The 27,348-nt window shown below is 33.8% G+C and overlaps 1 protein-coding gene across 4 annotated transcripts; it reads left to right on the top strand.

The window, feature by feature from the left end:
* LOC131850812 (calcium-transporting ATPase sarcoplasmic/endoplasmic reticulum type) lies at positions 1-26,898 on the top strand. Of its 4 annotated transcripts, none has more exons than XM_059201177.1 (12): positions 1-148; positions 7,935-8,079; positions 17,402-17,419; positions 18,126-18,208; positions 18,299-19,989; positions 20,078-20,267; positions 20,853-21,000; positions 21,215-21,473; positions 21,729-21,873; positions 22,162-22,371; positions 22,886-23,003; positions 26,233-26,898. In XM_059201177.1, the coding sequence occupies exons 2-12, from the start codon at positions 7,962-7,964 to the stop codon at positions 26,259-26,261; spliced, it is 3,009 nt and encodes a 1,002-aa protein (XP_059057160.1). In that variant the 5' UTR covers positions 1-148; positions 7,935-7,961; the 3' UTR covers positions 26,262-26,898. The 4 variants fall into 4 exon arrangements, with proteins under 4 accessions (XP_059057160.1, XP_059057161.1, XP_059057158.1 ...); XM_059201178.1 differs by lacking the exon at positions 26,233-26,898 and adding an exon at positions 26,019-26,209; XM_059201175.1 differs by lacking the exon at positions 26,233-26,898 and having other exon boundaries at positions 22,886-23,819.
* The last annotated feature ends 450 nt before the right edge of the window (positions 26,899-27,348 follow it).

The raw sequence follows: 27,348 nt of genomic DNA, 5'->3' as shown, positions 1-27,348 counted from the left end.
AAATATCTGCTCCCGCGCCCGGCGCGCCACATTCTCTACGCTGTCCTCATGGGGCGCGCTAACCTCACTCGATAGTACCTTTACCAAAAAATATACATTTTATGTATATCACAAACCAGTAATTTGGGACCAAGTGATAAGTGATACGGTAAGTTTGTTTTAAATATGTGACGGTGTTACCCGCAAAAGGATTGTGATGTGCAAATTGTGACTGTTCAGTGTTACCCGCAATTAGCGGTTGTGTGGACTACAAGAAGAAATATGGACTTAGTGTTTCCCAAATTAACATATTTTGGATGTTACGTTAAAGCTGCCTGTACAGTTTGATGATTATAAGTGTATATAGTACGACAGTAACAAGTATTGCCAGAAATGAAAGTGATCTGAGAATCAATTTCCAAAACTAATTAGTACTACATATCGTAAGGATCCTTTAAGGATTTACGATACATTAATTAAATTCACTACGATATGTCAAATTATATTTTATACTTATTATAGTGGCAACACTATTCGTGTACCTATATACCTTAATATATAGGTACACGAATAGTATAACAGGCTTCACTTACTTGCTTCTGGATACCCTATACTTTTTACTGTTTCAAACTATATTAAGAGACTTATTTCACTGCAAACTGTTGCACTACAAACCCTGGATTTAATTAGCTTCTTGGCATAGTGCTTACATAGTAGGTCGCTGTAAAATTTATATCTGACCTTAGTTGTTTGTCACCCCCGATGACGGGTATAAAATAACATAGATAATGACTTGAGAATATATTTATTTAAAGTACAAATAGATAACGCAGTAAAACTGGACAGTATCTGCAGTGTATACGCTTTCAGACGGGATTATGATGATTACTGTTTATTTCGTGCAGTTATCCACTGGCAGCTGTAAAAATACTCTTCATTTCAGATTGAAAACCACAAATATTCAAACAAAGCACCTAATATACTTATTCACTGACGTCAATACACGCCGTTATAAACACATTATAGAAATACAGATGCGTTAGTTTCATATACCAATATCTAATATTATATCATTCGTTGCGTACGCTTATACCGACTTACGTAGAATTATGTTTGATCTCGGCCTCTTCACACTAAGTGTCGTTCAGGTGCCTATTAAACAATATTATTATGAAGTTTCCGATTTATTATTTATTGGTTTAGTTATTAATGTAGTTTGTATAAATATATAAATAGAGGAGTAGGTACAGCACATATATTATGAGAATTGTTTTAATAATCAATACTTGAATCGAAGAATGTCTTAATTATCGATCTACCTAAACTCCGTCATAGAAATGTTATAAATAACGTACAATAAAAAAACCTAACGCTTAGTGTTAACTAAACAAAACTAAAATTCTGTTATATAATTGTACGCTATATTAATCATATTATGTAGCATATATAAAAGAAGACATTTTCTGAATCAGACTGGACTTCCATAATACTCAACTAACGTGTCTAATATGTCCTTTGAAAAATCACACAGCAGCTCCTTATGATTATTTTAATGGATAATGATTTGGTGGAATTGTACGGTCGCTTCCGCTAACAATATACGCTGGCAGAACATCAGTGAAGGATAAAAAGATGAGCATAAGGTCAGATCATAAGCCATCATGATGAATTCATCACATATGGCCCGCAGTGGTTACCAAGGGTCCCGTAGTCGATTTCCACGCGGTCCGTCAGGTATATGTGCTGTAAATTGTAAGATGACGAATTCCATGGCGTGTATCCATTCCCTCTCACATATACCATAAGAACAATATGGATCAGTACTTAACTGGTAATATTACGTATTCATATTGCTCTCATCGTTCTTAATACTGGTAATAAGTATACATACATAATCTATCAATACACAGTATAATGAAATGTCTAGTAATATTAAAGAATTTAATTGCAATTTTTATTCCGTATACGAAAACTTTTTATTTGAAATTACTGGTTACTATGGACTAATATTAGAATTTGCGTGAAATATCTTAGATCTCAGTCACTTAATATCTTTAAGGTTATGGTCAAAAGATGAGCTCTTTTACTTACATACCAACTTGACATAAAAATTGTGATAAAACAGTACAAATGAACTCGTATCCGCTTTAATCCGCTAAAATCACGAATTGTTACATAATTAATGCGCGGATTTCAGTTTCAGTCACAATAGCGAATAAGTTCCTAACAAACACCTTTAACAACTATTCAGTGATGAACTTACCCGATTATATGGCAAGAAGTCAATTAAATACATCGCGGAAGTATATGAGAGGTTAGGAGCGTACCTACGTAATATTTCTTATAAACCATGCTTTTAAAATTCCAAAGATAATGTAACGAGAACTGGCGTACGCACCAAGATGTAAGTACTCAGACCTGTACGTATATTCGTAAGGCGATTCGTCATCTACAAATAAACGGGCGAAGGTAATAGTCGAAATAGAATTATACTATTCCATCGTGTCGTAATCATATTTTTGGCAAATCGGAGTAGAGACAACCAGTTGTTGGCTAGATATAGCTATCATACATACCTATGGCTGTGGCTAAAGTATTCATAGGGCATACAATTGAAAAACATTTCGTAATAATCATCAACCTTAATCTAGATTAAAGAACATCAAATTGATTACATAATGTAACGGCCTCAGTGGTCTAACTATTTAGCACACCATTTTACTTCCGATGGTAGCGAGTTCGATTCATTGCACGGTACAAACATTGTACACATAAACATGATTGTCTATATTGGTCTAGATATAGGTAATAGCGTAGTGTGAATTGTCCTAGGTTATTATTATAATAATAACTATTTAGGGTAATTATTAAAACATGCCATTCACATCTTCCAATCAACATTTGTACAACAATACTTCAGTTAAGAGAACTTTTTTTATGTTAATTCTTAATACCGCTACCTAAAGTATTTATATCTGGTATACCTTTTCTAGATACGTCACGTAGGCTGAGTCTATTCAGAAAGAAACATTTGTGTAATTTAAAAATGCGAAATTGAATTTGAAAACAGTTTATTTTTTTAGTCTTCGGTAAATTCCTATTATTCATCATATTATTTTAACAATTGTTTCAACTGACTATAGACGAGACTGTAATAACTCTTGATGGATGGACTCATAAACAAATCTTACTTTCGATATAGCATAAATTCACGCGGTATTCACGAATTCTATAGGTAAATAGTTACCGTAACCTATGAATACTGTCTACACTTATGTATTACTGAGATTCCTAAAAGCTGTGTAACTACAGCTACATGTGTGGCACAAGCATCCTAAATATGCATAAATGCATAATAAGTATAAAAAATCTCTTGATAACATGTTGTAGTAAATATACCTAGAATAAACCTAGATGGTGCTATGTAATGTTGGATGAATTACAAAGTACCATCTTACAATATGTTACAAGCGCCATCGAGTTCCAAAAGTATCATAGTAAGTGCACTAAATACCTGTTAGAAATATTTTAATGTTTTTTACAGAATATATTAAAAATATACTGAAGATTTATAAAAAAAATTACTAGAAATACTATAGGTTGTAACCTATAGTATTTCTAGTATTTTTTTTTACTGTAGTACACAAATGTGTCTATTGTAAGAGCTTCTAACTTCCAGCTATTGGATGCTACTGCCTCAGCATAATAAGCAGTGACAAACCATTATACCACAATATTTGTCAAGTAGATTAAATAATCTTGATAACATGTTTTTATTTATTAAATAAGATCTAAGTTATCAATTTATAAATTCATTTATATATAAATAAGATAAACATATAAAAAATAATAGCAAAATTTAATGTCTTGATAGATGCATTAAATTTTATTGTTTCGACTCCTTAAACTACAAAAAATGTTGAAGCAATTTTTTTTTAATGAGAAAACAGAGATATAGAGAAGTCAAAAAATACCATCACACAGATGAAATTAAAATATCTCCCAATAATCCATGAAACAGTTTCTTTTTATTACATTTCGTTATTTGGGTTTAGGACTACTCCTACATAATTATTTTCATAATAATAAATTTTTCATTAGTCGTCGTTTAATATTCTATACAAAATCTCTTTGTTCGTATTATTTGTAAAAAAACTTTAATTAACACGTTTCATTCAATTTGAATGACGTAGTTATGATCTACACACTTTTATTCCAGCTACCGAAATAGACGTTAACATTGGCATTCAACTGTTCCCTGTGATTTTCTATTTTCACTCCCCAAATATATTTCAAGTGCTTTAGACACAAGGCTGACATTTTTGTCGTGGTCGCCGGGAGACCGATATCGTAAATTCACTTTTTAAGCTCACCAGTCACCACACTACATTCTAGATTTTATTTAGGGAAATCAACAGATATTATATTTTCTTAAATCTCTATACTGTTATTGTGAATCCTCTACTAGTATGTCATATTAAAATGGAATGCATAAATACTAACAAACATTTCACGACAATGGCAAATTCTAAAATATTACTTTATTTAAATCTTTATAAAAATGTACATTAGAAAACAATTGAAAAAAGAATAGTAACTAAATTCTTTTTAAATGAAATACAGTTCGAATTATAGTTCTTATATCTTTTGTTACTTTTGCTATCTTGTAATTATAAAGATATAAAATAGATAATTCCAGAAGATATATTCCAGCATTTTGCCGGAGATATGAGCAGAGTTCGAACTTAAATTGTAGAGTCGTATGTTATACACATATAAGAGTACATGTTTTACATAAAAAATAAAATTATTTCATACTTGCTGTGCCCGCAGTTTAAACCGCGTAAAATTTATAGGCTATATGTTATTCTGATGTATAAACTATATTACTGCAAAGTTTCATCAAAATCCGTTCAGTAGTTTTTACGTGAAAGAGTAACAAACATCCATCCATACTCACAAACTTTCGCGTTTATAATATTAATAATATGATATATTGTACTATACTATATAATGCTTCTGTACTTGGACGACGCTTATCTATGCATTATATTGATCGCCTGTAATAAAAAGAAATAACCAAATAAACTTACACGAATAGCCAAGTTTATATATTCAAAATTCAAAACAGACCATAAACAATACACAAAAAATACACGCCATATAACGTATTAAGATGTTCTGAGCTGTCTTCCAAAAAGAGACATATTGTTGTTTCTGGAAATATTTTTCTTCCTAGTCTATAGTATTCCCTATGTTGATTTTGTTCTATTTTTTCAATATTGATAAATGTATCACATTTTTAAAAACTCTTTTAATCTTAGTATAGGTATATTAGATATCTTTATAGTGTTTATTACGTACATACCTATGTCTTCCAATAGTTATTCAAAATGAAAAATGCATCCACTTTAATCAAAGTCACATCAGGGTAGTTTGGCAACAACTACTACACCATATAACATTGGTCGGCCATGCTCCAAATGCAAATCTAATTATCTAGTTTACAACATCTCAATAATTAGGTCATAGCTAGATAACAAATGTATTATACTATCTGTCCATAAATTAATAGTATAAAATATTCTGGAGTAATACAAGTAGGTACAATAAAGGGTTCGCCCACTATTATCATTATGAAGTACAACATTATCTAAATAACAGTATAAACAAAGAAATATCCAACTTAAAAGTGGAAAAATGCATCCCCGTATATTAAAATAAAGCGTTATGGATGCTACTTACCTCTTGATCTCGAATGAAAAACATTAACGATTAATAATTTACTAGGTGTATCACTTTTAAGATAGAAGATAATTTTAAATTTACCTAACTAAAATACAGGCTATATTTTAATTAAGTAAATTTAAAATTGAATCTATAATTATTCGCATTATATTAGTATAATGCGAACAATTATGGACTATAGACTAGGAAGAAGAAAAAAGAATATCTGCAGAAACCAATATTTCTCTTTTTGGATTCATTTTTACCTAATACAAACAACTCGCATACATGTATTAAGAGTTTGAAATTACGTTCACGGAAGCTATCAGTCCTCCGGAATGTTATCGCATGAGGGACACCATTGGTTACATGATAACCTGATGTCCGTGGTGCTCTTCATGCATACTGGTGACAGATGCTGTCAACCATTGAAGAAATGCATGTCGTCATCCCGTGTAAATTAAATAGTTATCATAATTTTGGTATCTACCCCTAATAAATATCATCAGTTTTTCTACCACCTTCAAGGTAGAGGTTACAGTCCACGGAAGATTAAATTCAATTGTATTTTTTGTTTACGTGACGTGCCTATCTTGGCCAATACTGCACCGATATTCATTATTTTGGTCAGTCTAATTTTGTCACAATTAAAGACTGCTTTTTAATCAATGCCCTAAAGTTTAAGGCATTGATTAAAAAGCAGTCTTTAATTGTGAGCTAGTTAGCTTAGTCCTTTTCTAATTAAAATTTGAGCTCAAAACATTGCTTACAAGGTTTACTCAATTAATCCTAGCACCTGTCCATGAAAACTATACGAAATAACATTTTATTAATCTAGATTCGTTATCGTTAATATTACCTCATAAAAAGGCCATAACTAATTATTGTTATAAGCTCTTTAATAATCGATGCATAAAACTACCGTACTCCAGCCTAGAGCTGAGAGCTCGTCCCGGGCAGCGGCCGCTATAAAAAGATCATCATAGGACGGACGGCGACGGCCGCCGTGCGACATGCAACCCTGGAAAACGACTCGGCTGTGCCACCGAGTACTGTTGCCAAAATAATTAAAGAAATCTCCGTCTGTGTCCCTCCACCGCGCCCGCGCCGCTCTAAAATCGTCGCTCTTAGCCCGGGAGTCGCTACTCGGGGCGCGGAGGGAAAACATCTCCCGCGCCACTCTTATTTCTTCTTTCCTTCCCGACGCTGTCGAAAAAAATATACCAGTAAGTTCATAATACACCCATAAATACTTCGCGCGCGGATTAACTTCATGTGTTGTATTAAGTGCCCTAAGTTATAAATAATAAGTGAATATTAAAAAGTGACAAAGTGTTACATAACGCGAAACAAACTTCTGAATTTTAAAAATACCGCAATTTGTAGGCGCCTAAAATACGAAAATAGCATTGGATCACGTGGTACAATTTCAACCTATAGCATCGCTCCACATTTATGAGTGCTAATAAATTAAATATATTCATAATATATGCGGATTAAAAATACATGATACATTTTATTATATTTTGAAGTTGGACGTTATGTAAATAATTTTATTCGGTGTATATTAAGGAATTATAATTTTAAAAGTTTCTCATGTGATTGATATAGTTCAGGATGTGTCACACAGGTGGCAGCACTAGCAAACACTTTTTCTACGTCAGTTTACGAAAAAATGACGGCTGATTTAGTTACGTGTTCTTATAGTTTATGATATTTACGAGAAAAAGTATTAGCTTAGTACAAAATTTAGTTATTTTACTGTATAGACTAAGACTCCGACTTTCTAAATTAAGTGAAACTAATTTGGAGACTGTCTTTTCTCATGTATAATAAAAAATTCTAGGTGAGTGGTGCAGTGATCAAACGGTGCTTACGATCTAGGAAATCGCTAGTTAACCCAATAAATAACTTACTTGTTCTACATATTTTTTTCATCTGCGTCATAAAGAATAGATCAGTGATTTCTTATGTACTTAAAGCTACTAGCCACGATCTGTAACTTTGTAATTGCTACAACCTACAAGTGTCTATTTCTATATATTCCAGAAGATAATTGACGTTTAATATGAAATAGAATACCTTTAAAATAGCGTAACCCTGGCACGTAAAAACAATTCTTTAATCATGATTTTAATAGTATAGCTATATACAATATAACCTCAAAATATTATAACTTAAAATGATGACTCGTCACTTCTAACCTATATTCTCTTCTTACCTTCTAGAACTGACGGCAACGTAGTAATTCCACCATGGAGGACGCTCACTCGAAATCCGTGGATGAAGTCTTAGGATATTTTGGAACAGATCCAGACAAAGGCCTTAGTCCAGACCAAATCAAAAGGAACCAAGAGAAATATGGCCCAAATGGTAAGTACCCTTATATAAGTCAGTTCTACTTTAGTTATTTATTATTTTAGTAGATAAACCATTCAGAGCAATACTTATTTTATGTAGTAACTTTACCATAGATAAGCTGCTGCACCTACATTGTAAACTACTAAAGAAAATGTAAGATGATGGTAAGAACAGGTGGCTAAAATACTAGTAATAATAACTAAAACATAAATTTATAAACATCTTTTAGATTAAATTATTTCACATTACTTTTTTCTTAAACCTTACATACATAAACTACACAATTATTAAAATCAAGAGAATGTAAATAATAAATACAAAACATGTGTTATGTGACATGAAATTCATCAGTCAGCTTCTTAATAATATGGAATCTAAATATTTTTGACTAAAATGATAAAATTGTACTTTATTTTCTGATGCCTACTTTTTAAAATATAATTTATGTACTTAATTGTTCATATTTATATTTCTAAATTAGTTTACAAAACCATAAAAAGTTATTGTTTGAGCACACCATAGTTAGACTTAGTACTTTTATTTACTATCTTCATTGTAAGCCTGTCTTCTTGTTTGTTAACATGATAAGGTAATTAAACCCATTCACACATTCTTATATCTTATATCAAAGAAATGTCTATTCCTTATGAATACTAAGATACTTATAAAATTGTGTTATGCAAATATTAAATGAAAATTCATCTTAATCCATCATTTTTGACATGCTGTCTAGTAACCAAATTTCTAATTATTTTGTTTATTACAACAGGTCATTAACACTTCTTATCTTTTGCTACCAAGCTAGTAGCTAGTAACTTGCAATATATTTCAGTTTTACTATTAACTATTCTCCTTATTATTGTCTTCTAACACAGTTATAATACCTTGTATTTTTTCTCTTTAATTATAATGTTAACATTGTTAACACTTAGAAATATATGTTGTATGTATCAATCTCCAATTGTACCCATTTTCAAATACTTAACAAATAATGTAACTTTTTTTAGAAACACTCCGTTTTTGTCAGTGTATTAAAAATTAATATTTGACTTTACTTACTACATTTGAGATATTTCCATGTGAACAACTGAATTAATATAAGGAATGTAATAAAACATTAATGGATATAGTATAATTAAATCATGATTCTATTAACACAATGAGATCTTCTAATTTTACTTATCAATAAACTGTTGCATATAGCAATTTAATTGCCACCCACTCCTTTTAGGTAGTTGTGAATGTTGAGCTATCAGTCAGGGTTACTTGAAGCTTTGCCAGTTGGATAGAATCAGCCATGAATCATCCTGTGTTGACAACTGTATTTAAAAATAAAGTAACGCCAGGGTAATATGTTGTACTTGGACTTTGATTATACAATTTTAATAAATAACAACAATAGAATCCAGAGTATACAGTTTCAAAATACTCTCTATAATAAACTTAATAATTTAATTTCCATAGTAATTAATAATATTATGTTGTGAACAATTAGGAGAACTTGAATAGTAGTCTTCAAAGCTTCTTTAACCCAATTATCTGAAGTATATTTTATTTTATACTAATGAGCCAGCACAGTTACTTATATTTTATATACAATAGCTTTAAAATTGATAGTGGTCTATACAAAGTTATTAACTTTAAATAAATAATTAATATCTTGATAGAAATAAAAAACCTAATGTGAACTGTATGAATTACATGTCACATGAAAATATACATGTCCATAATTGAAGTTATTTGCTATTGATAGAAAATTATACAACTGAAAACCTGACCTCAAAAGGCCTAATATAGAATACACAATAGGAGTTCTGTTTTGCTCACACTATAGTAATACCTACAAGTTAACAATCTAATAAATGTGCGTTTTTCCAAAACACACATTATATTTCTAACAGTCATGTCATCATGTGAGTGCTAATTGGCATTTCGCACAATCAATTATTGTTTTACCTCATTCATAATGGTTGTTTTCCTGATGTTACATTAAATATATTAATTAGGCATTTTTACAATATACGTCAGCAAACTGTGTTAATCAGAACATCTTAACAAAATCTTTGTACTGTATTGTAAAATAAGTAATTATTGTAATTGTTGGTATACTGCTAGATATTCTATTAATAGATATATGATGCTATATTATAGTATTATCATTACATTATATAAAATAAAGTCGCTCTCGCTGTCTGTACCTATGTATGCTTAAATCTTTAAAACTACGCAACGGATTTTGAAGCGTTTTTTTTTATAACAGAGTGATTCTAGAGGAAAGTTTATATATATAATACGTGTACACTCGGGCGAAGCCGGAGCCGAAGAGAGTACCTAGTTATCAATAAAACTAAAAATGTAGTTTAATTATTTTTAAAGTTTCTGACATATATGCTTGATTTTACTATTATATTGTTTAATACTAGAAACCCTAAACGAGATCATTAAAATAAATATTGAAATATACAGTGAGAAAAGGCAATTTAAATCCACAATTCAGTGGTTATCTTGTTAAAGATAAACTGTAATAAAAACAGTAACACTTGATTACATTTATGAAAACCTCTCATTTAATGGATATGTTTTTATCGAATCCTCGTCTAATGTGACAGATGCGAAAGTATTATATTAACGATACTGTGACACTGTACAAAGGAAATTTGTTAAGAAATCTTAATTGAAAGCTCTAATCAATAAAATAACATCTATAATGTTGATCATATTATTTAGTTTTACATTATTCGATCAATGAGCCTAATAATATTGACATCGAATCATCAAATTGATTTATGTGTTGCCGGTCACAGCTCATCTTATATTTTATCATTAAACGCCAATTGGACCCTTGGCCCGAGATGGACGGGAGATGTGTACTAGTGCGTCAGTTTTTTATTTATAGTCAAATGAGAGTGACCGCTGAACAGGGCGGACTACAGGGCATGTCAGTGGTGCGTGCGCTCGAACACAGGCGGGAACGTGCCCTGAAGCGTAACAATATCGCCGATGCGTGCATATTGACGTTCGCCTTACTATAAATATAGACAGAGTTGACGATGGGATTTAATGGTCAATTTAACGTAATATCTCACCTGTATTCTGTCGAACTTTCTAAAGCCTCTTAAATTTAGATAGAGTTATGAGAATTGAATCAAATAAAGAATATCTAACAGTTTCAACATCATTAAAATCTCTTCTATCATCATGGACTCAACATCACATTTACATTTCTCATTGGATTATCTCTATAACGGGTAGACTCACATCCCCCTGTTTTACGTATTTTATTTAAAATTGTCTACTGATTTGTATATTGCCTTCATATACATGAAACCTTAGAAATTTTTCTAGTATAGACCCTACAGCTATCACTCGTTATCGATTCTAACGAATTGCCTTCAGTATATTTTCTTACTTTGTCACGCCCTCTTATTTTAATTTTAACTTACCTACATTTCACTATCCGTGTTTATAACAGATGCAAAATTTTTCGCCGACGTAGTTTGTATCTGTTGTTTATTAAACGACCTCGAACTCTTCCTACAGATATTTAGGTTCTGAATAGATAATGTAAACCACACGTCTTTCCCCGTGCTTCAGTCACAATGCAAAGTATCAAATAATATGTATTAGTGAAATAATAAATACCCGATCTACAGTCGATATCGCACAACACCATTTAGCTTAACATGAGCAGAGCCTATACTGTAGATATTAGACAACTGACAGATAATATGTAGATAGAAATCTATGTAGAAAATACCTGTGTACTTTAGAGAGACAGATGTCATAAATATACAGATCATGTATCATATACATATGTATACGTTGCAAATATACATTTATATTTATTCATAAAAAACCGTACAAGCAAATTTTGAAATCGCATTAATTGGAGCAAATAAAAAACTCACCATTGAGACTGAACTTTGGAAAATAATGTTCTTTTATGGTACGTCCTAGAATTATACACGGTACATTCTTTATTACGGTACATATGGTGTGCCTAAGTCACAACGCACTTAAAGCCGATAAAGTGACACAGTTTACACTCATAATTCAATTGCAAATATGGTCTATTCCGTACAATCCTGTATTATATTTATTAGTTCTTTTAGGTGCTATAAACACATATTATACCAAACTTTAAACTGTTGTAATTAAAAAAAATCAGTATCAAATTTTCGAAACCTCCACCAATGAAATGTAATGGATTTTAATGAAACTGGTTAGCACTCCACACGTGACTTATGTAAATTAACACAGGAAAACTGCGAGTTACAACTATGTATTAAGTTTTAAATAATCCTTAATCATGTGTTGCTGTCTGTGTGACCAATTTATTTAACTTGTTAGTCTTGCCTAAACATCTTGTCCGCACATTTCGCACCATTCTACCAAATCTGCAACAGGCGTCTATTACAATATGGATAGTTCCATGTTATGAAATCTATACGAATCGACGGTTATATATGTTGTTTTTACGACTAAACGACTGAATAAATCTGTACGAAATTTAGAGGATGGATTGTATTACAAGGACGGGCATAGACCATCTTTTAGTGTCAAAACAAGCAGACGAAGTTGCGGATAAGAGCTAGTTAGAAAATACGTAAGAACCGGATCGACGAGATAATGGCCGCCGGGATTACCGCCGGCTCACAGTGCAGGCTCGCGAAGTGCCTAGATGTTGAAATACTATACAGATAAATGCACAGGTTTATTTTAGACGGCCTACGTTAGCGTGTTACGGCTACGCACGCTGCCGACGACGTACAGTCAACACAAGTTAACACAATCGTTCACTTTCCATATTCAAGTAACTCGGTTAATTTGTTGAATGGAATTGGAATCATAATTACAAAAGTTCTATTTGAGCTATTATAGTGGCTGCAATTACTAATTATAACAAATACTAATTAGCTAAAAAAAATATGTTAACGAAAGACAAGTGTTTAAGAATTAATTAATAGAAAGAATAAAAGTAATTTAGGTCGAATGGAATCCTCGAAAGCGTGTCTGTTCTTCTACAAAGTTTTAACAAGAAGTAGTTTTTGCGTGAAACGGTAACAAACATCCATCCATACTCACAAACTTACGCGATTATAATAAGTAGATTTAACTATTGTCATTATAGGTATGTGTATAGAAATATTACCTAAAGCCCATGAACATATCCTAATTGTCCTGAATTTCATTAATAGATTAAAGGTTAAACGATTCGCCTCCTAACTTGTCTAATGGCACAATTGAAGTCAAGGACGCTAGTGCCACCTGTAACATCTCAATACAGCGGGTAAATAGCACTATTGTTACGTTAGCAATGACTTAAAGGTTGTTTTATACCAAACGTTAATTTCTCCCCAAATCCTACATTAGTATTTAAATTTTTATAACATTTCACATGATATCTTCTAGGGGCTCTTCTCGTCGTGGCTTACGTTCGCGAACAATGTTGTTTTGCATTTTTTAGTTTCAGACCTAATTCTATGTTGTAATTGTACAATTAATACGGTAGCGTGAATAAATTTTAAAATTGACAAAAACCATTCAATTTTTATGTACGCTATCTAAATATTATTAGTATTTTACCTCGAACCAAACCCTATTTACGTATCGAAATTATACACTTCATACAGAATCCATAGCAGAAGCGAATTGTAGTTTGTTCTTTTAGTCTCACTCCGCCTTTAACTAGCTATAACAAACAAACCTCTCAATCAATGTTCCATATCTGTATTATATGTACGGTTATGAAAATTATGCAAAAATTTTATGACTGCATTAACGTGCCGGACTTTCATAACTATACGTGATTATTGTGTATTGTTTTATGAAATACATAGTCGAGGCACGTACACAGTTTGACGCAGGCCTCTTTTAGGATATCTTGGATGTCAAGACAGACAGAGCAAGTTTTGCATCGTCATTGGTTTTATTTTAACTAGTGATGCCCGCGACTTCGTACTCATCTACATATATAGACGTCATATATTGACGATTATAAAATTATAAAAATAAAGCATTTATACGCCATTCTACTCTTCAATTACAAACGTATTTTAAAAGGAATGGCAAGTGGTTTTTAAGGATTTTTACCTCTGGGGTTTTTACTAAAATTTCTTTATGTTTACATTTATTAACACATTCTGTGAAAATTTCATATCCAAATTTCCCGTACCGTTTATTGAAACCTCAGAAACAGTTTTCGCGTCGTCACACTTTTATGATTTTATTCTGTGTAAAGTTGATCAGTCGTCTATATTCAGTGTTACTGATACAGCTTTGTCGATAAGTCAACTAATTGCAAATGCCTACGTATTCATCGATACGTTGCTACCTACTAGATTCTACCGCAAATAGAGCCGTAAGAACGTAATACACGTTGGCTAACTAAACCTCATTATTAAAACTTAATTGTATTCAAAGCCGCTAATACACTTATCACTCCTAACTCTAAACTATATTTGGCTAATTTATATACTATCGAGATGAGTCAAAGGGCATATGCGGTAGGTGAAATGTAAACTGTAAACTCTAAAGCATTTATTGACGTAGAATATTTTAGCCACTTATTCGCGTCAGTTTTTTATTTCTAATATATAAAAAACTTGTGTCACAGTGATTATTATTGATCTCGTTTTTTTATGGATTGTTTTATTTATATTTCATAGGTCTGAGAATAGATCTAAGACTATTTTTTTATACCCCCAGATGATAATGGTGGCTCTATACAGAAATATATTTATATGGCAAAACAATATTAATCGTATCAGCTAGTTATTTCATAATATTCTCGTTCAGTTCTGGTGACAGTTTTAATTGAGAACTCAAACTGTAATGGATCGGTGGACTGTATGGGTGTCTAAATGATGAAAACACGTAGTTTGCAATAATATAATATATTAATATGTGCAATTGCGAACTATACGAAAGACAATAAGAGAATGATACAATAAATTGAAGTATATCAAATAACATGACATATAAAAAAGAACTCTTCAAAAATATAAATTTAAAAATAATAAAAATATCAAAAGAGTTCGGCGGTCGGTCGCCAACACAAACTAATATTGTACTACTACTTAAGTCTATGATTATATGTATGTTAGTTTTGTATTAAAAATGAACACCATGCACGTTTTTCATTTAAAAATTATATTGTTTCACAAATTATTATATTTTAGTCTCGATCCACCAGCAAATGTTGATAGTTGATCCTTGTCTATAAAAATAAACTAGCAACCCACCAGCGGCTTCGTACGTAGGTACCTTTAGTGTACCAGAGCTAATATTATTATATGTATATTTTCTACATATAAATGTTCTCAAAATTATCAACATGATAGCTGAAACCGTAACAAAATTCATTGTCACTCAGACAATGAATTTTGTTAGAAGAAATAATCTAATAGATTGACAAAAAGAGCACCTTGGCTTTGTATAATTATATTATTATAATAAATTAAAGTTATATGCGCAACAGTAGTCACGCCGGAATCAAATGTAGGACATAAAAGTTTATTATAAGAACTACATTAATCAGCAATAGATTCATTAATTAAAGTCAAACATTCTGCCTACGACACTTGACTTGGTTAGAACAATTGACTCCGAAGTGTATGGTAAACGTTGTTTATTACGTCAAAGTAGTGAGTACATAGCTACGTAGTAAGGTCATTGAATACGTTACGCCACAGCTGTGTGACAGGCATATCTACTATTACACGGTAGCCGTAACATCATCCAGTTACAAGTAGTATTTCTTTAAAGTATTATTTATTACAAAAAACCTAAATACTGATATTTTTAATACAATATATATTGTAAATGTAAATTTTTAAAGTATGCTTTCATAATCTGATGACGAGCATGACAGCTTCTGTGGTTAAATGGTTTAGCATACCAATTTATTTAAGATAGTCACGGCTTTGATTTTTCGCACAATGTAAACGTTTTTATTCATGAGTATGGTTGTATATATTGATTTTGATGTTTTCAATGTATACTATGTATAAAATTTAAATAAGTCCAATTATTTATATCTGTTTATTAGTACCACACACTCAAGTCCTGTTTAGCTTGGGGCTAGATGGCGCAGTGTGAATTGTCCTTTTCTTATACTAAATTCACGTCGCCATGTTTTTATATGTACAGAACTTCCGCTTATGTTGGCTCATGACTTTTTTTTCCTAACTCTGTATATTTTATATATTAATTGGGAACATACTTTTTTTTTTAATTAGTGAAACTGTATCCTTATCGCGATTTAATGGTATTGTGTATCAATGCTAGACTAAACTTGCTACCTACAACGACGTAGATATTTATAGATAAAGATTACAATAATCGATGTCTATGATAACTTCCTGATTGTACAAACGGATTAAGATAATGGATTTGTTTGTAAACTTAGCTGATTTGATAGAAACTAAGTTGAATTTATACAGGTAATTACATGATAATATAGTTTTTTTATTGAATGGGAACATTTCATCGAGCAGGATCGCATAGTTCACCGCACGAAACACTGACCTTTATTATATATATTTCATTTAAATACTGCATCTAATTTGCATTTCTAATTATTGCCTTAAGTTAACACATAAGCGTCTATATCTGAACTCCGACTGTTAAGTCTATATATGTATATATATATAATAAAATTTAAAGAGTTTAAAAAGGATTTTAACCGAATCCAAATCAAATTAACAAATAAAATTGTTTTCGTCTATATAGGCAAATTAAATTCGTATGTTTGTAAATTAATACAAACCTTCGATAATGCTATTTGCACTTAGTCGTATTATTTTAAAATAATTCTGAAAACTGCTGTTTTCTTATTTTAGAATTCTGTTACATATATATATCGTAGTACTTTTATTGACCATATCATAATATCACCACGCTTGTTTGTAGGGTTTTATTTTAAAATTTACCTTCTCTCCCATCGATATGTTTAATTAGCCTAGTCGGTAATTTTTGTTCTTTCATGGAAATTGTAAGATAATTGAAATATTATCGCTTTATTTAATATTTCGAGGAGTGGTGATGAACGGTGCGGAGATTTATTAAGTAGTTGATTTATTCGTTTCACTTCATACCCATTAGTGTATACAAACGTATTGATAGAAACCGATGTAGGTAAAGCTGAAAGTCGCCGCGACGGACGCACCAATACGCTGTGGCTAACTCGCCTATTCGACTGGGTAGTGTATTTATGTACGATCGTAACTGCCGAGATAGATCGCATGCCTGCTCTGACTGGTTTATCGTCTGTTAAATGTACTCCTTTGATGTTTTAATCAAATCTCTAATTATGGTTCTTTCCTCTTTACAGAACTGCCTGCTGAAGAAGGTAAGCACCGACACAAATAAAAGCTTATACGTATTATTTTGTTTTTACGATTTTATTTTTTCTAATGCATATTAAATTTACATAAATGAAAATCAAAATTTCTTAACTACGATATTTTAAGTTTGCTACATGTCATGCATAGAGTTCAGTAAATAGTCCAGAGATCCGTACGAGTTTGTACGATTTATATTAAACCAAGTAAAAAATGCAATAATCTCTACTTTTCTTTTTTCTTAATAAATTCAATTACCTTGAATAAATCACATTATTAAATTGAGATCCCAATAATTATTAAAGTTTCTAACAATTATCTTTAGACAAATTTGCGGTTCTGTATCCTATAATAAATTACCATCGAAATTAAATTGCCACACTTTACTTGCAAAATAAAAGAAAATGTCTTATCACCTATACCAACTTGACCTACTTAATATTCTCTCGATACTGAGAGCTAGACTCACTTGAGCATATCTTTTGTTCTTTTCAATATAAACCAATCTATTTTTAAAAGGCCGCTACGCCTGTAAGTTTCCTAACGTAATCGACTTTGGTTTTTGTATTCGAGGGTATAAAACACGTACCTACATAATTACGACACTTGGTACTTACGTAATTGAAACTTTGGGATTAAAAGGGTACTTAGGTAATTGAAAATTAGAGATTGAAAGGCACCTTACTATAAGCAAATCTTATTTTATTCTTATAGGCAAAAGTATATGGCAGTTAGTCCTGGAACAATTTGATGACCTCTTAGTGAAGATTTTGTTGTTAGCCGCTATTATATCTTTCGTAAGTATATTTCTTCGGTCAAAAAATATCCCGATTTTAATAATATAATCTCGGTCATTATTTTATTAATTAGTGGTATTGCGTTTGCAGGTTTTAGCTTTATTTGAAGAACATGAAGACGCTTTCTCCGCGTTTGTAGAACCCTTCGTTATTTTACTAATTCTTATTGCTAACGCTGTAGTAGGAGTATGGCAGGAAAGAAATGCCGAATCCGCCATCGAAGCTTTAAAGGAATACGAACCTGAAATGGGTAAAGTCATAAGAGGAGATAAGTCAGGCGTACAGAAAATTCGAGCGAAAGAAATAGTTCCCGGTGACATCGTAGAGGTGTCCGTCGGTGACAAAATTCCCGCCGATATCCGCCTAATTAAGATTTACTCCACCACGATCCGTATTGACCAGTCTATCCTGACTGGTGAGTCCGTTTCCGTTATCAAGCACACCGATGCCATTCCCGACCCCCGCGCTGTCAATCAGGACAAAAAGAACATTCTCTTTTCTGGTACCAACGTCGCCGCCGGCAAAGCCCGTGGTATTGTCATTGGAACTGGACTTAACACTGCCATCGGTAAAATCCGTACAGAAATGTCCGAGACTGAGGAGATCAAGACACCCCTGCAACAAAAACTCGATGAGTTCGGTGAGCAGCTGTCTAAAGTAATCTCTGTTATTTGCGTTGCCGTATGGGCTATAAACATTGGCCATTTCAATGATCCCGCTCACGGTGGAAGCTGGATCAAGGGCGCTGTCTACTATTTCAAGATCGCCGTCGCTCTGGCTGTCGCTGCTATTCCTGAAGGTTTGCCCGCTGTAATTACCACTTGTCTCGCTTTGGGTACCAGGAGAATGGCCAAGAAGAACGCTATTGTCAGGTCACTGCCCTCTGTAGAAACTCTTGGTTGCACCTCCGTTATTTGCTCTGATAAGACCGGCACCTTGACAACCAATCAGATGTCTGTTTCTCGTATGTTCATCTTCGAGAAGATTGAAGCTGGTGACAGCAACTTCTTGGAATTCGAAATCACTGGCTCTACTTATGAACCTATTGGCGACGTTTACCTAAAAGGACAAAAAGTTAAATCTTCTGAATTTGACGCACTTCACGAATTGGGCACCATTTGCGTTATGTGTAACGACTCCGCTATTGATTTCAACGAATTCAAACAGGCTTTTGAAAAAGTCGGTGAAGCTACTGAAACCGCCCTCATTGTGCTTGCTGAGAAAATGAATCCCTTCAATGTTCCCAAAACCGGTCTTGACCGCCGCTCTTCCGCCATTGTTGTGCGCCAGGAGATTGAGACAAAGTGGAAGAAAGAATTCACACTGGAGTTCTCACGTGACAGGAAATCTATGTCCACTTACTGCACACCCCTTAAGCCTTCCCGTCTTGGCAATGGTCCCAAACTGTTCGTTAAGGGCGCACCTGAAGGTGTGTTGGAGCGTTGCAGCCATGCTCGCGTTGGTACTACCAAGGTACCTCTTAACTCGACACTTAAGAACCGCATTCTTGACCTGACCCGCCAATATGGTACTGGCCGCGACACATTGCGTTGCTTGGCCCTGGCTACTGCTGACAATCCTTTGAAACCCGACGAAATGGACCTTGGTGACTCTACCAAATTCTACACTTATGAAGTTAACCTTACCTTCGTGGGAGTCGTAGGCATGTTGGACCCTCCCCGTAAAGAAGTATTCGACTCAATCGTCCGTTGTCGCGCTGCTGGCATCCGAGTAATCGTTATCACTGGCGACAACAAGGCTACCGCTGAGGCTATCTGCAGGTACTAAACTTTTCTTATTTAATTTTAATTACCAATAATAATAATTAGAGAAATAGACATCTATAATATTACCTATGACATATTTCAGGCGTATTGGCGTCTTCACTGAAGATGAGGATACAACTGGCAAATCTTACTCCGGTCGTGAGTTTGACGACCTGCCCGTAGCTGAACAACGTGGTGCTTGCGCTAAGGCTCGTCTCTTCTCCCGTGTGGAACCTGCTCATAAGTCCAAGATAGTTGAATTCCTGCAAAGCATGAATGAAATCTCTGCTATGGTTAGTACTAAAATATTATTAATTATTATGAATATAAATAAGTCTTATATTTTGTTCATATTTGAAGATTGATGTCGATGCGGTAGTATCCTCTTCTATAATGAAACCTACTACAAACAACTATTGTTATAGTCGTTTTTGTGTGATGACAACAAAATATGTGAATTAATACTACAGATATGCAATATTTCGTCCAAATCGATCTGACCTGTATCTTATTATTTATTATAGGCCAGTATTATTCTATACATAATACAGGCCTATAATAAAGTAGCATGTAACAATAATAAACTACATATGCGTATATTGACATATAACTTGTTTATAATTTAGACATTGTAGGAATAAATTGTATTTGAACCAAAAAATATTTATGGCTTTGCAAACAATATCTTTATAATTTATCAAAGCATTACTCGCCTACCTATATTATTTGCTGTTTACATTTTGTACTACTGGCAGTGCTTCGATGTTTACGTTAGTTTCTGTTGTGTTTATAAACGATGGAAGACGTAGTTATCGTTGCCGAGCTAATAACCACAATCTGTTCAGTTCGTAATAATCACGCGTTGTGTAATTTTACAGACTGGCGACGGTGTGAACGATGCTCCTGCTCTCAAGAAGGCCGAAATCGGTATCGCCATGGGCTCTGGTACTGCCGTCGCTAAGTCTGCCGCGGAAATGGTTCTTGCTGATGACAACTTCTCATCTATTGTCGCCGCTGTTGAGGAAGGTTTGTAATTATTACAGTCTATTCTGTATCATTTGTGATTATAATGATTTTTAAGGTTATTCAATATTTATGATAAAATAGTAAAGTGTGAATTTGTTTATTTAATACATTATTTTCATATGCATTCTGTGATCACCTTAAAATTACGTACAGAATGTACATATAAAAACTGTCTTCCGTATATTTTATGATTTTTGCATTTTCTTGTCACTAGGTCGTGCTATCTACAACAACATGAAGCAATTCATCCGTTACCTGATCTCATCCAACATTGGTGAAGTCGTGTCCATCTTTTTGACTGCCGCTCTGGGTCTCCCTGAAGCTCTTATTCCCGTCCAACTTCTATGGGTCAACTTGGTCACTGACGGCTTACCAGCCACTGCCCTCGGTTTCAACCCACCTGATCTTGACATCATGGACAAACCTCCCCGCAAGGCTGACGAAGGTCTCATTTCTGGATGGCTGTTCTTCAGGTATAATTCAAAACACATAAAATTATTAACTTCAACTACTTTTTCTGATTCTAACAGTCTATTGAAGGTTAAACAAATAACTAGCTATAAATATATTAATGGAAACCTGCGTGATGATTTAGTTTATCTAAAAATCCAGTAATAAACTTATTTTAACTATCGCGTTATTTTATCCGTTTCTTTCAAAGTATTTCCTCCATTTTTTTTTTTTTGTAATAATCTTGTACAAATATATTGAATAATGGGGGTTGACAGATATATGGCTATCGGTGGATACGTCGGCGCGGCAACTGTTGGCGCTGCCTCTTGGTGGTTCATGTACTCTCCTTACGGACCTCAGATGACATACTGGCAACTCACTCACCATCTGCAGTGCCTCAGCGGCGGTGATGAGTTCAAGGTACAACCATTTTTAGTAATTGTCAATCAGTAAGTTGATATCAAATAGCGGTTACAGTAAGTGATATAATCCCGATTCCAGTTGATGTTAGGTGTAATTACTACACTGTTATATTTCGTCAATAAGAAGAATAATTTTAATTATTATATGATTTTACTGCAGGCTTCATTATAAATTCATAATTAACAACTGGGGTATTCTTTATTGAACTTTTATCCTTATTAAGCCTCCAGGAAGTTCCTAGTAAGTACCCAAACCATTAATCTTTTGCAACTTCTTTAATTACAGGGAATCGACTGCAAGATCTTCACTGACCCTCACCCTATGACCATGGCTCTGTCTGTACTTGTCACCATTGAGATGTTGAACGCCATGAACAGCTTATCAGAGAACCAGTCGCTCATTACAATGCCACCCTGGTCCAACCTGTGGCTTGTCGGCTCCATGGCCCTCTCATTCACACTCCACTTTGTCATTCTGTATGTCGAGGTGCTCTCGGTAAGTAAACTACTGTATATGAAACAATGGTTATCATTATTGTATTCAACTACACTCAGCACGTCCGTAAACGATGTATAATGATTTGAAAGGACATTAAGCTAGAAATAATGCAGCGTGATAACCAAAACAGCTATTAATTACTAGTCATATTATACTATAGTATATAATATGACTAGTGAATAATAGCTATGTATATAATATAATATATTATTAGTTCCAAATCGGTCACGAAACTGGAGAAAGCTGCTGAATGTACACTTGTTATGTAAGATAAGAGTATGAAGGAACAGATAGAAGAAATAAAAGTTGAATAAAGGTGTCTCTAACTGGCAAACGCTAAGTGGCATGTCTCCCTTGAAATTACAAATTAATAATCTATTTGATCATCATTGATACATATATAATGATATAAATGCATTTGAATCCATACACACCAGCGTTCAACTTGTAAGTAATGTAATAAGTAAACGAATGATAAAATTGAAATCACTTGTAATGGATATTTCCGCAGACTGTATTCCAAGTAACGCCTCTATCGGTCGACGAATGGGTGACTGTGATGAAGTTCTCTATCCCCGTGGTGCTGCTCGACGAGGTGCTCAAGTTCGTCGCGCGCAAGATCTCCGACGGTGAGAAGCGCTCTCTGCTAGACTGGCTCCACGGCATGCAATGGATTGTGCTCATGTGGGCCGTCTTCTTTGGCATCATCATCTACGGACCCCTATAAGCCGGCCCGCCCTGTGCCGTGCCACCATCCCGTTTGATTCACACCTAATACCCTCCAACCGAATTGTGCGCTGCCTACATAATCTCCACTTTGTAGTTCAACTATTATTTTTTTGTTTATTATAATCTATTTGTTCAATGTAGGTAGCGCATTGAATTCAACTGTGGAAAAGTATGGACGATGAGCTCAGCTCACCACAGTACATCAATCTAACAGTTTTGGAATGCTAATCCTGACGCACAGCGTGTGTGAAGTGACGCCCTCTAGTGCACGAGTGCACCCACCCGGTGTTGGACAGCGAGGACGTCGCTAGTGACTGTGACAAACAGTGATCCGTGAACACAGATGCTCATTGAACTATGGCGGTGCTAACAGCTCGAATACGTTCCCTGTTACGATCGCGCTCACTATGGGCGCCATTTGAGAAGCGTACTGGCTACGAATTTGTAGTGTTTCTGTATTTCTTAGGAATATATCTATATGAGACGAGCCAGCGAGGCCGCTACGCGGTCTCGGGCCTACTCGTGTGATTTTGCATTTTATATGTGCGAGACAATAATTGTTTGGAGCTCGTTTACAAAAGAAGTCGTATTGAGGTTCAGCAATTTTAGTTTTATCTATGTTTACTCTGTACCTATTTTGCTAAAAGTGAAGTGGCTGTGAAGACCTTCATTGTAAATGCTAACAAGGAACACCAAAAATTGGGTTAACTCATTTATTTAATAGGTACCTACCACCTATGTTGTTTTAGTTTAGTTTTCTCCTTATAACGAATTTGTTTTAATAATAGGAATAATTAACTCTGTTCAGCAGTTTTAGTATATTCAACTCGCACAGCTCAGTACCTTGTCCAAGCGGACAACAGACAAATTTGAAACTATACCCTACTATGAATAATGATGTGCATTGTTAGCTTAGAATAATTTATTATAAGTGTATAGATAGGGACGTGGTTAAGATTATTTTGCTCGACAACTATCATATTTTACTGAAAGGAATGTCTCTCCTCTGTCCTTTCACCTGTGGTTGCTTTTTAACATTCCTTAATGCATTTCTTTTTCTTTAACTGTATTTGGATTTGTCTGCAAATGTCATGTTGTTGATGTTACCTACTTAATCTGACATTAACAAATATATGTTCTTATGTGCTACATTAACAATATTATAATTTGTAATTACTCATTGTACACAAATGATGAAAATTTAAATACCTTTACCTACATTTTTAAGAATATGAACTAAGCCAATGTCAATAATTGTGAAGAGTTATTGCAAATTAAGGCCGCTTCCTGATGGATCTACATGACAGCAAAATCGACGACAGCAATGCTCAAATAAAGATATTATCGAGTCCCATAAAGCGTCTCGCAACGATATCAAACCTCCGTCAATTTCATATTAATTCAAATGAACTAGATAAATCACTTAAGAATATTATAGAAAAAAATCAACATAATTTAGTTTGTTTAATACTTATTCGTTTTATTCGCTAAGCCAATTATCAAGGAAATTGATATGAAGTACTATTTGTGGAACACAAACTATATTTATACCAATCAACCAATATGTTCCAGTCGCTATGATGAAGTGACATGTAAAAAAGTTTAATGATTAAATAGCTCATTAATCCACAAACATTTGAAAATAAATAAGTAATTAAAACCGCAGTCGGACTGTATTAATGCATTCGACAAGTATTTTAACCAAACATCAGTTTAACCTTCGATTTAACTTGCGTCTCAGAAAAAGATTTGTTGGTTTGAATCCATGCTGTTGTCTACCATCACGAAAAATGTTTACAATAATTGTCGCTGGCATTTCACCCGGGCCCCAAACGCGGACCCGAATGCACGCAAGGCTTCCTAGATGTTAGTAAATCAAGAAACATAGATAAGACCCCATGAAGATTAATTTTATTACTGTCATGTGGATCAATTGCAAAGCAGCCTCGTATTGAACCAAGCAATATAATTGATGTATGTACGAACAATAAGTATATTCAATGCATTATATTGTATGACTGTTTAAGGATTTTCTTATTTTAGTTATATGTTCGAATTTCAAAACATCAAAATACCTTAGCATTTAGTGACATATTATTTTTAAGTTGATATTTAATTAGAACTGAATCAAAATTAATGAATTTCCATAATATTATGTTATTATGATACAAAGTCCGTACGTACATAATAGTTAATTATAAAGCAACTCTTGCATGACTATAATGCATGCTTGCGATTTGAGTGCAGTTTGGTGTGGTTTTGATGATAAATTTATTTCGCAATATTGTTATAATTGAAAAAGTTAAATACAGAGAATACAAACCTCAGTCATCAGTTGCCAACACTTTACACTGCACAACAAGGGCATGCTCAAACCTGTTAATTGTCCCAAACTACTTACCTACCGTTAACGGTTATGATTATGAAATAACTTATTTTAATGTACAGTTGTTTATACATATTTTACATTAATTAAAAATGTCGAGAATACATGCCCGGTTTTCTTCTCCTTTACTACCCACTTGTAATCCTGTTTTAAGCACTACATTCATAAATGCACTTATTATAAAATACGCCCTCCACGTTTTGAATAGAGACCATCAGAACGAGTCTCTAATTTACACATTTAATAAATATAATATACTGTATGTTTTGAATGTCTCCCTCTAACCAACTTTAAAACTGGTTGAAAGTTTTGCAAGCTTTAAAAATTGGAGAAACAATATTCAGTATAAAAAATGGATTAATCAAAGTTAACCTAGAGTGTGCTCTATACAAACTACTTTCCCTATACAAATGGAAGAATATTTGCAAAACTTTTTAATTCTACCCTCACCCTTGCCACGGCAGGAACAGCCCTGTGGCTATGCACCTACCCCTCCCGCATGCACTAACGTGGTGTTGTCTGCCCCCAGCCAAGCCGACGTGGAACCTGTAAGCGCCGAGACACCGTCGCAGCGCCACTGCACGCACATATTCCATGAACACTCATTGTTTGTTGTGATCCCGCAGTGAAACTACACATTTAAGTAACTACAACACGGTTGTGATCTCTGCCTAAAACCTCGTAAGTTCGGTCTGAGGCCACGCTCGAGTGCACACAACACTAACTCTCTCGTTATTTTACAGTGAACGAGGTGGTCGTTGACAAGTGGTAAACGCCACCGATTCATAGTTCCTCATCCGCTTCTCTCTGCTACTTCTACCGCTCTCGTCTCCCGACAAAGTAACCCATTGGCTTATAGATGTGCTAAAGTGAAATCGCGCCGCGTGTGATCACGTAAGGCTAGGACTAGGTCAGAGCAATGCCAGTGCAGCGGCCAGGTGTGAATGGAGCGAACGTGATGGCGCGAGCGAGGCGGTCGTCGCGGCGGCATGCGGCGGGGCCTTGCCCCGTCCGCTGCTCACCTGCGTTAGTTCATCAGAGAGGACGCTGTTCATAATGTGTATATACTACAGTATGCTTAGGAGGTTTAATCATTGTTAAATTACGTTGTTCTAATTAAAGACTACATGGTGCCCGTCGACATAAGCAGTGCGATAGACGTTGTGTACTTAAGTTGACAGCACATTTTATTAATTTATTGTTATTTTTATTCTCTTCAATCTAGTTTGCTTATCTAGAGTCAAGTCTGTATCTATTAGTGCTGACGCCTCGACGAGCAATATGGTGTCTATAAAAGGAAGGGTACATTTTGTCCAGTGTTTGGGACGCAATTGAGTCCAAAAATTTAAACATACCTGTACATTTTAATGTATTATTGTTTTGTACAATAAATCGTTATAAAACGAGAATTGTTTTATTTGTTACTCCCATGCGTAAGACAATTTTTTATAGGTACAACGGAACATATCTGCTGCTTCATTATATACATTTCAGTAGGCAGGTTTTAATGTGTATGGTAATGGTAGTACACTATTAAGTATGGTAGTTTTATCTTTTCCTTCAGTGACAAATGAACTGGTCATTTTAATTTAGGGTCTTTATAGTCGTTAGCGTACTGTAAATACATCTATACATATAAATAAAATTGGAGTGTCTGTTTGTAATATTGAAATAACTGTTACATGGTACATATACCAAATTAACATTTTTTTACAATTTTTGTCTGTCTGTTTGGTCCGGCTAATCTCTGAAATGGCTGAATGTAATAAGAAGTAACTTAGGGTACTTTCATGTTAGAAAAATAAAATTAAAATCCACGCGGATGAAGTCGCGGGTACAACTAATTTTATTATATAATT

Source organism: Achroia grisella, unplaced genomic scaffold (assembly GCF_030625045.1).
Source record: "Achroia grisella isolate CSIRO2021 unplaced genomic scaffold, CSIRO_AGI_Agris_v1 utg779, whole genome shotgun sequence".
Classification (NCBI taxonomy): domain Eukaryota; kingdom Metazoa; phylum Arthropoda; class Insecta; order Lepidoptera; family Pyralidae; genus Achroia; species Achroia grisella.
This window is presented reverse-complemented; position numbering and strand designations above follow the sequence as displayed.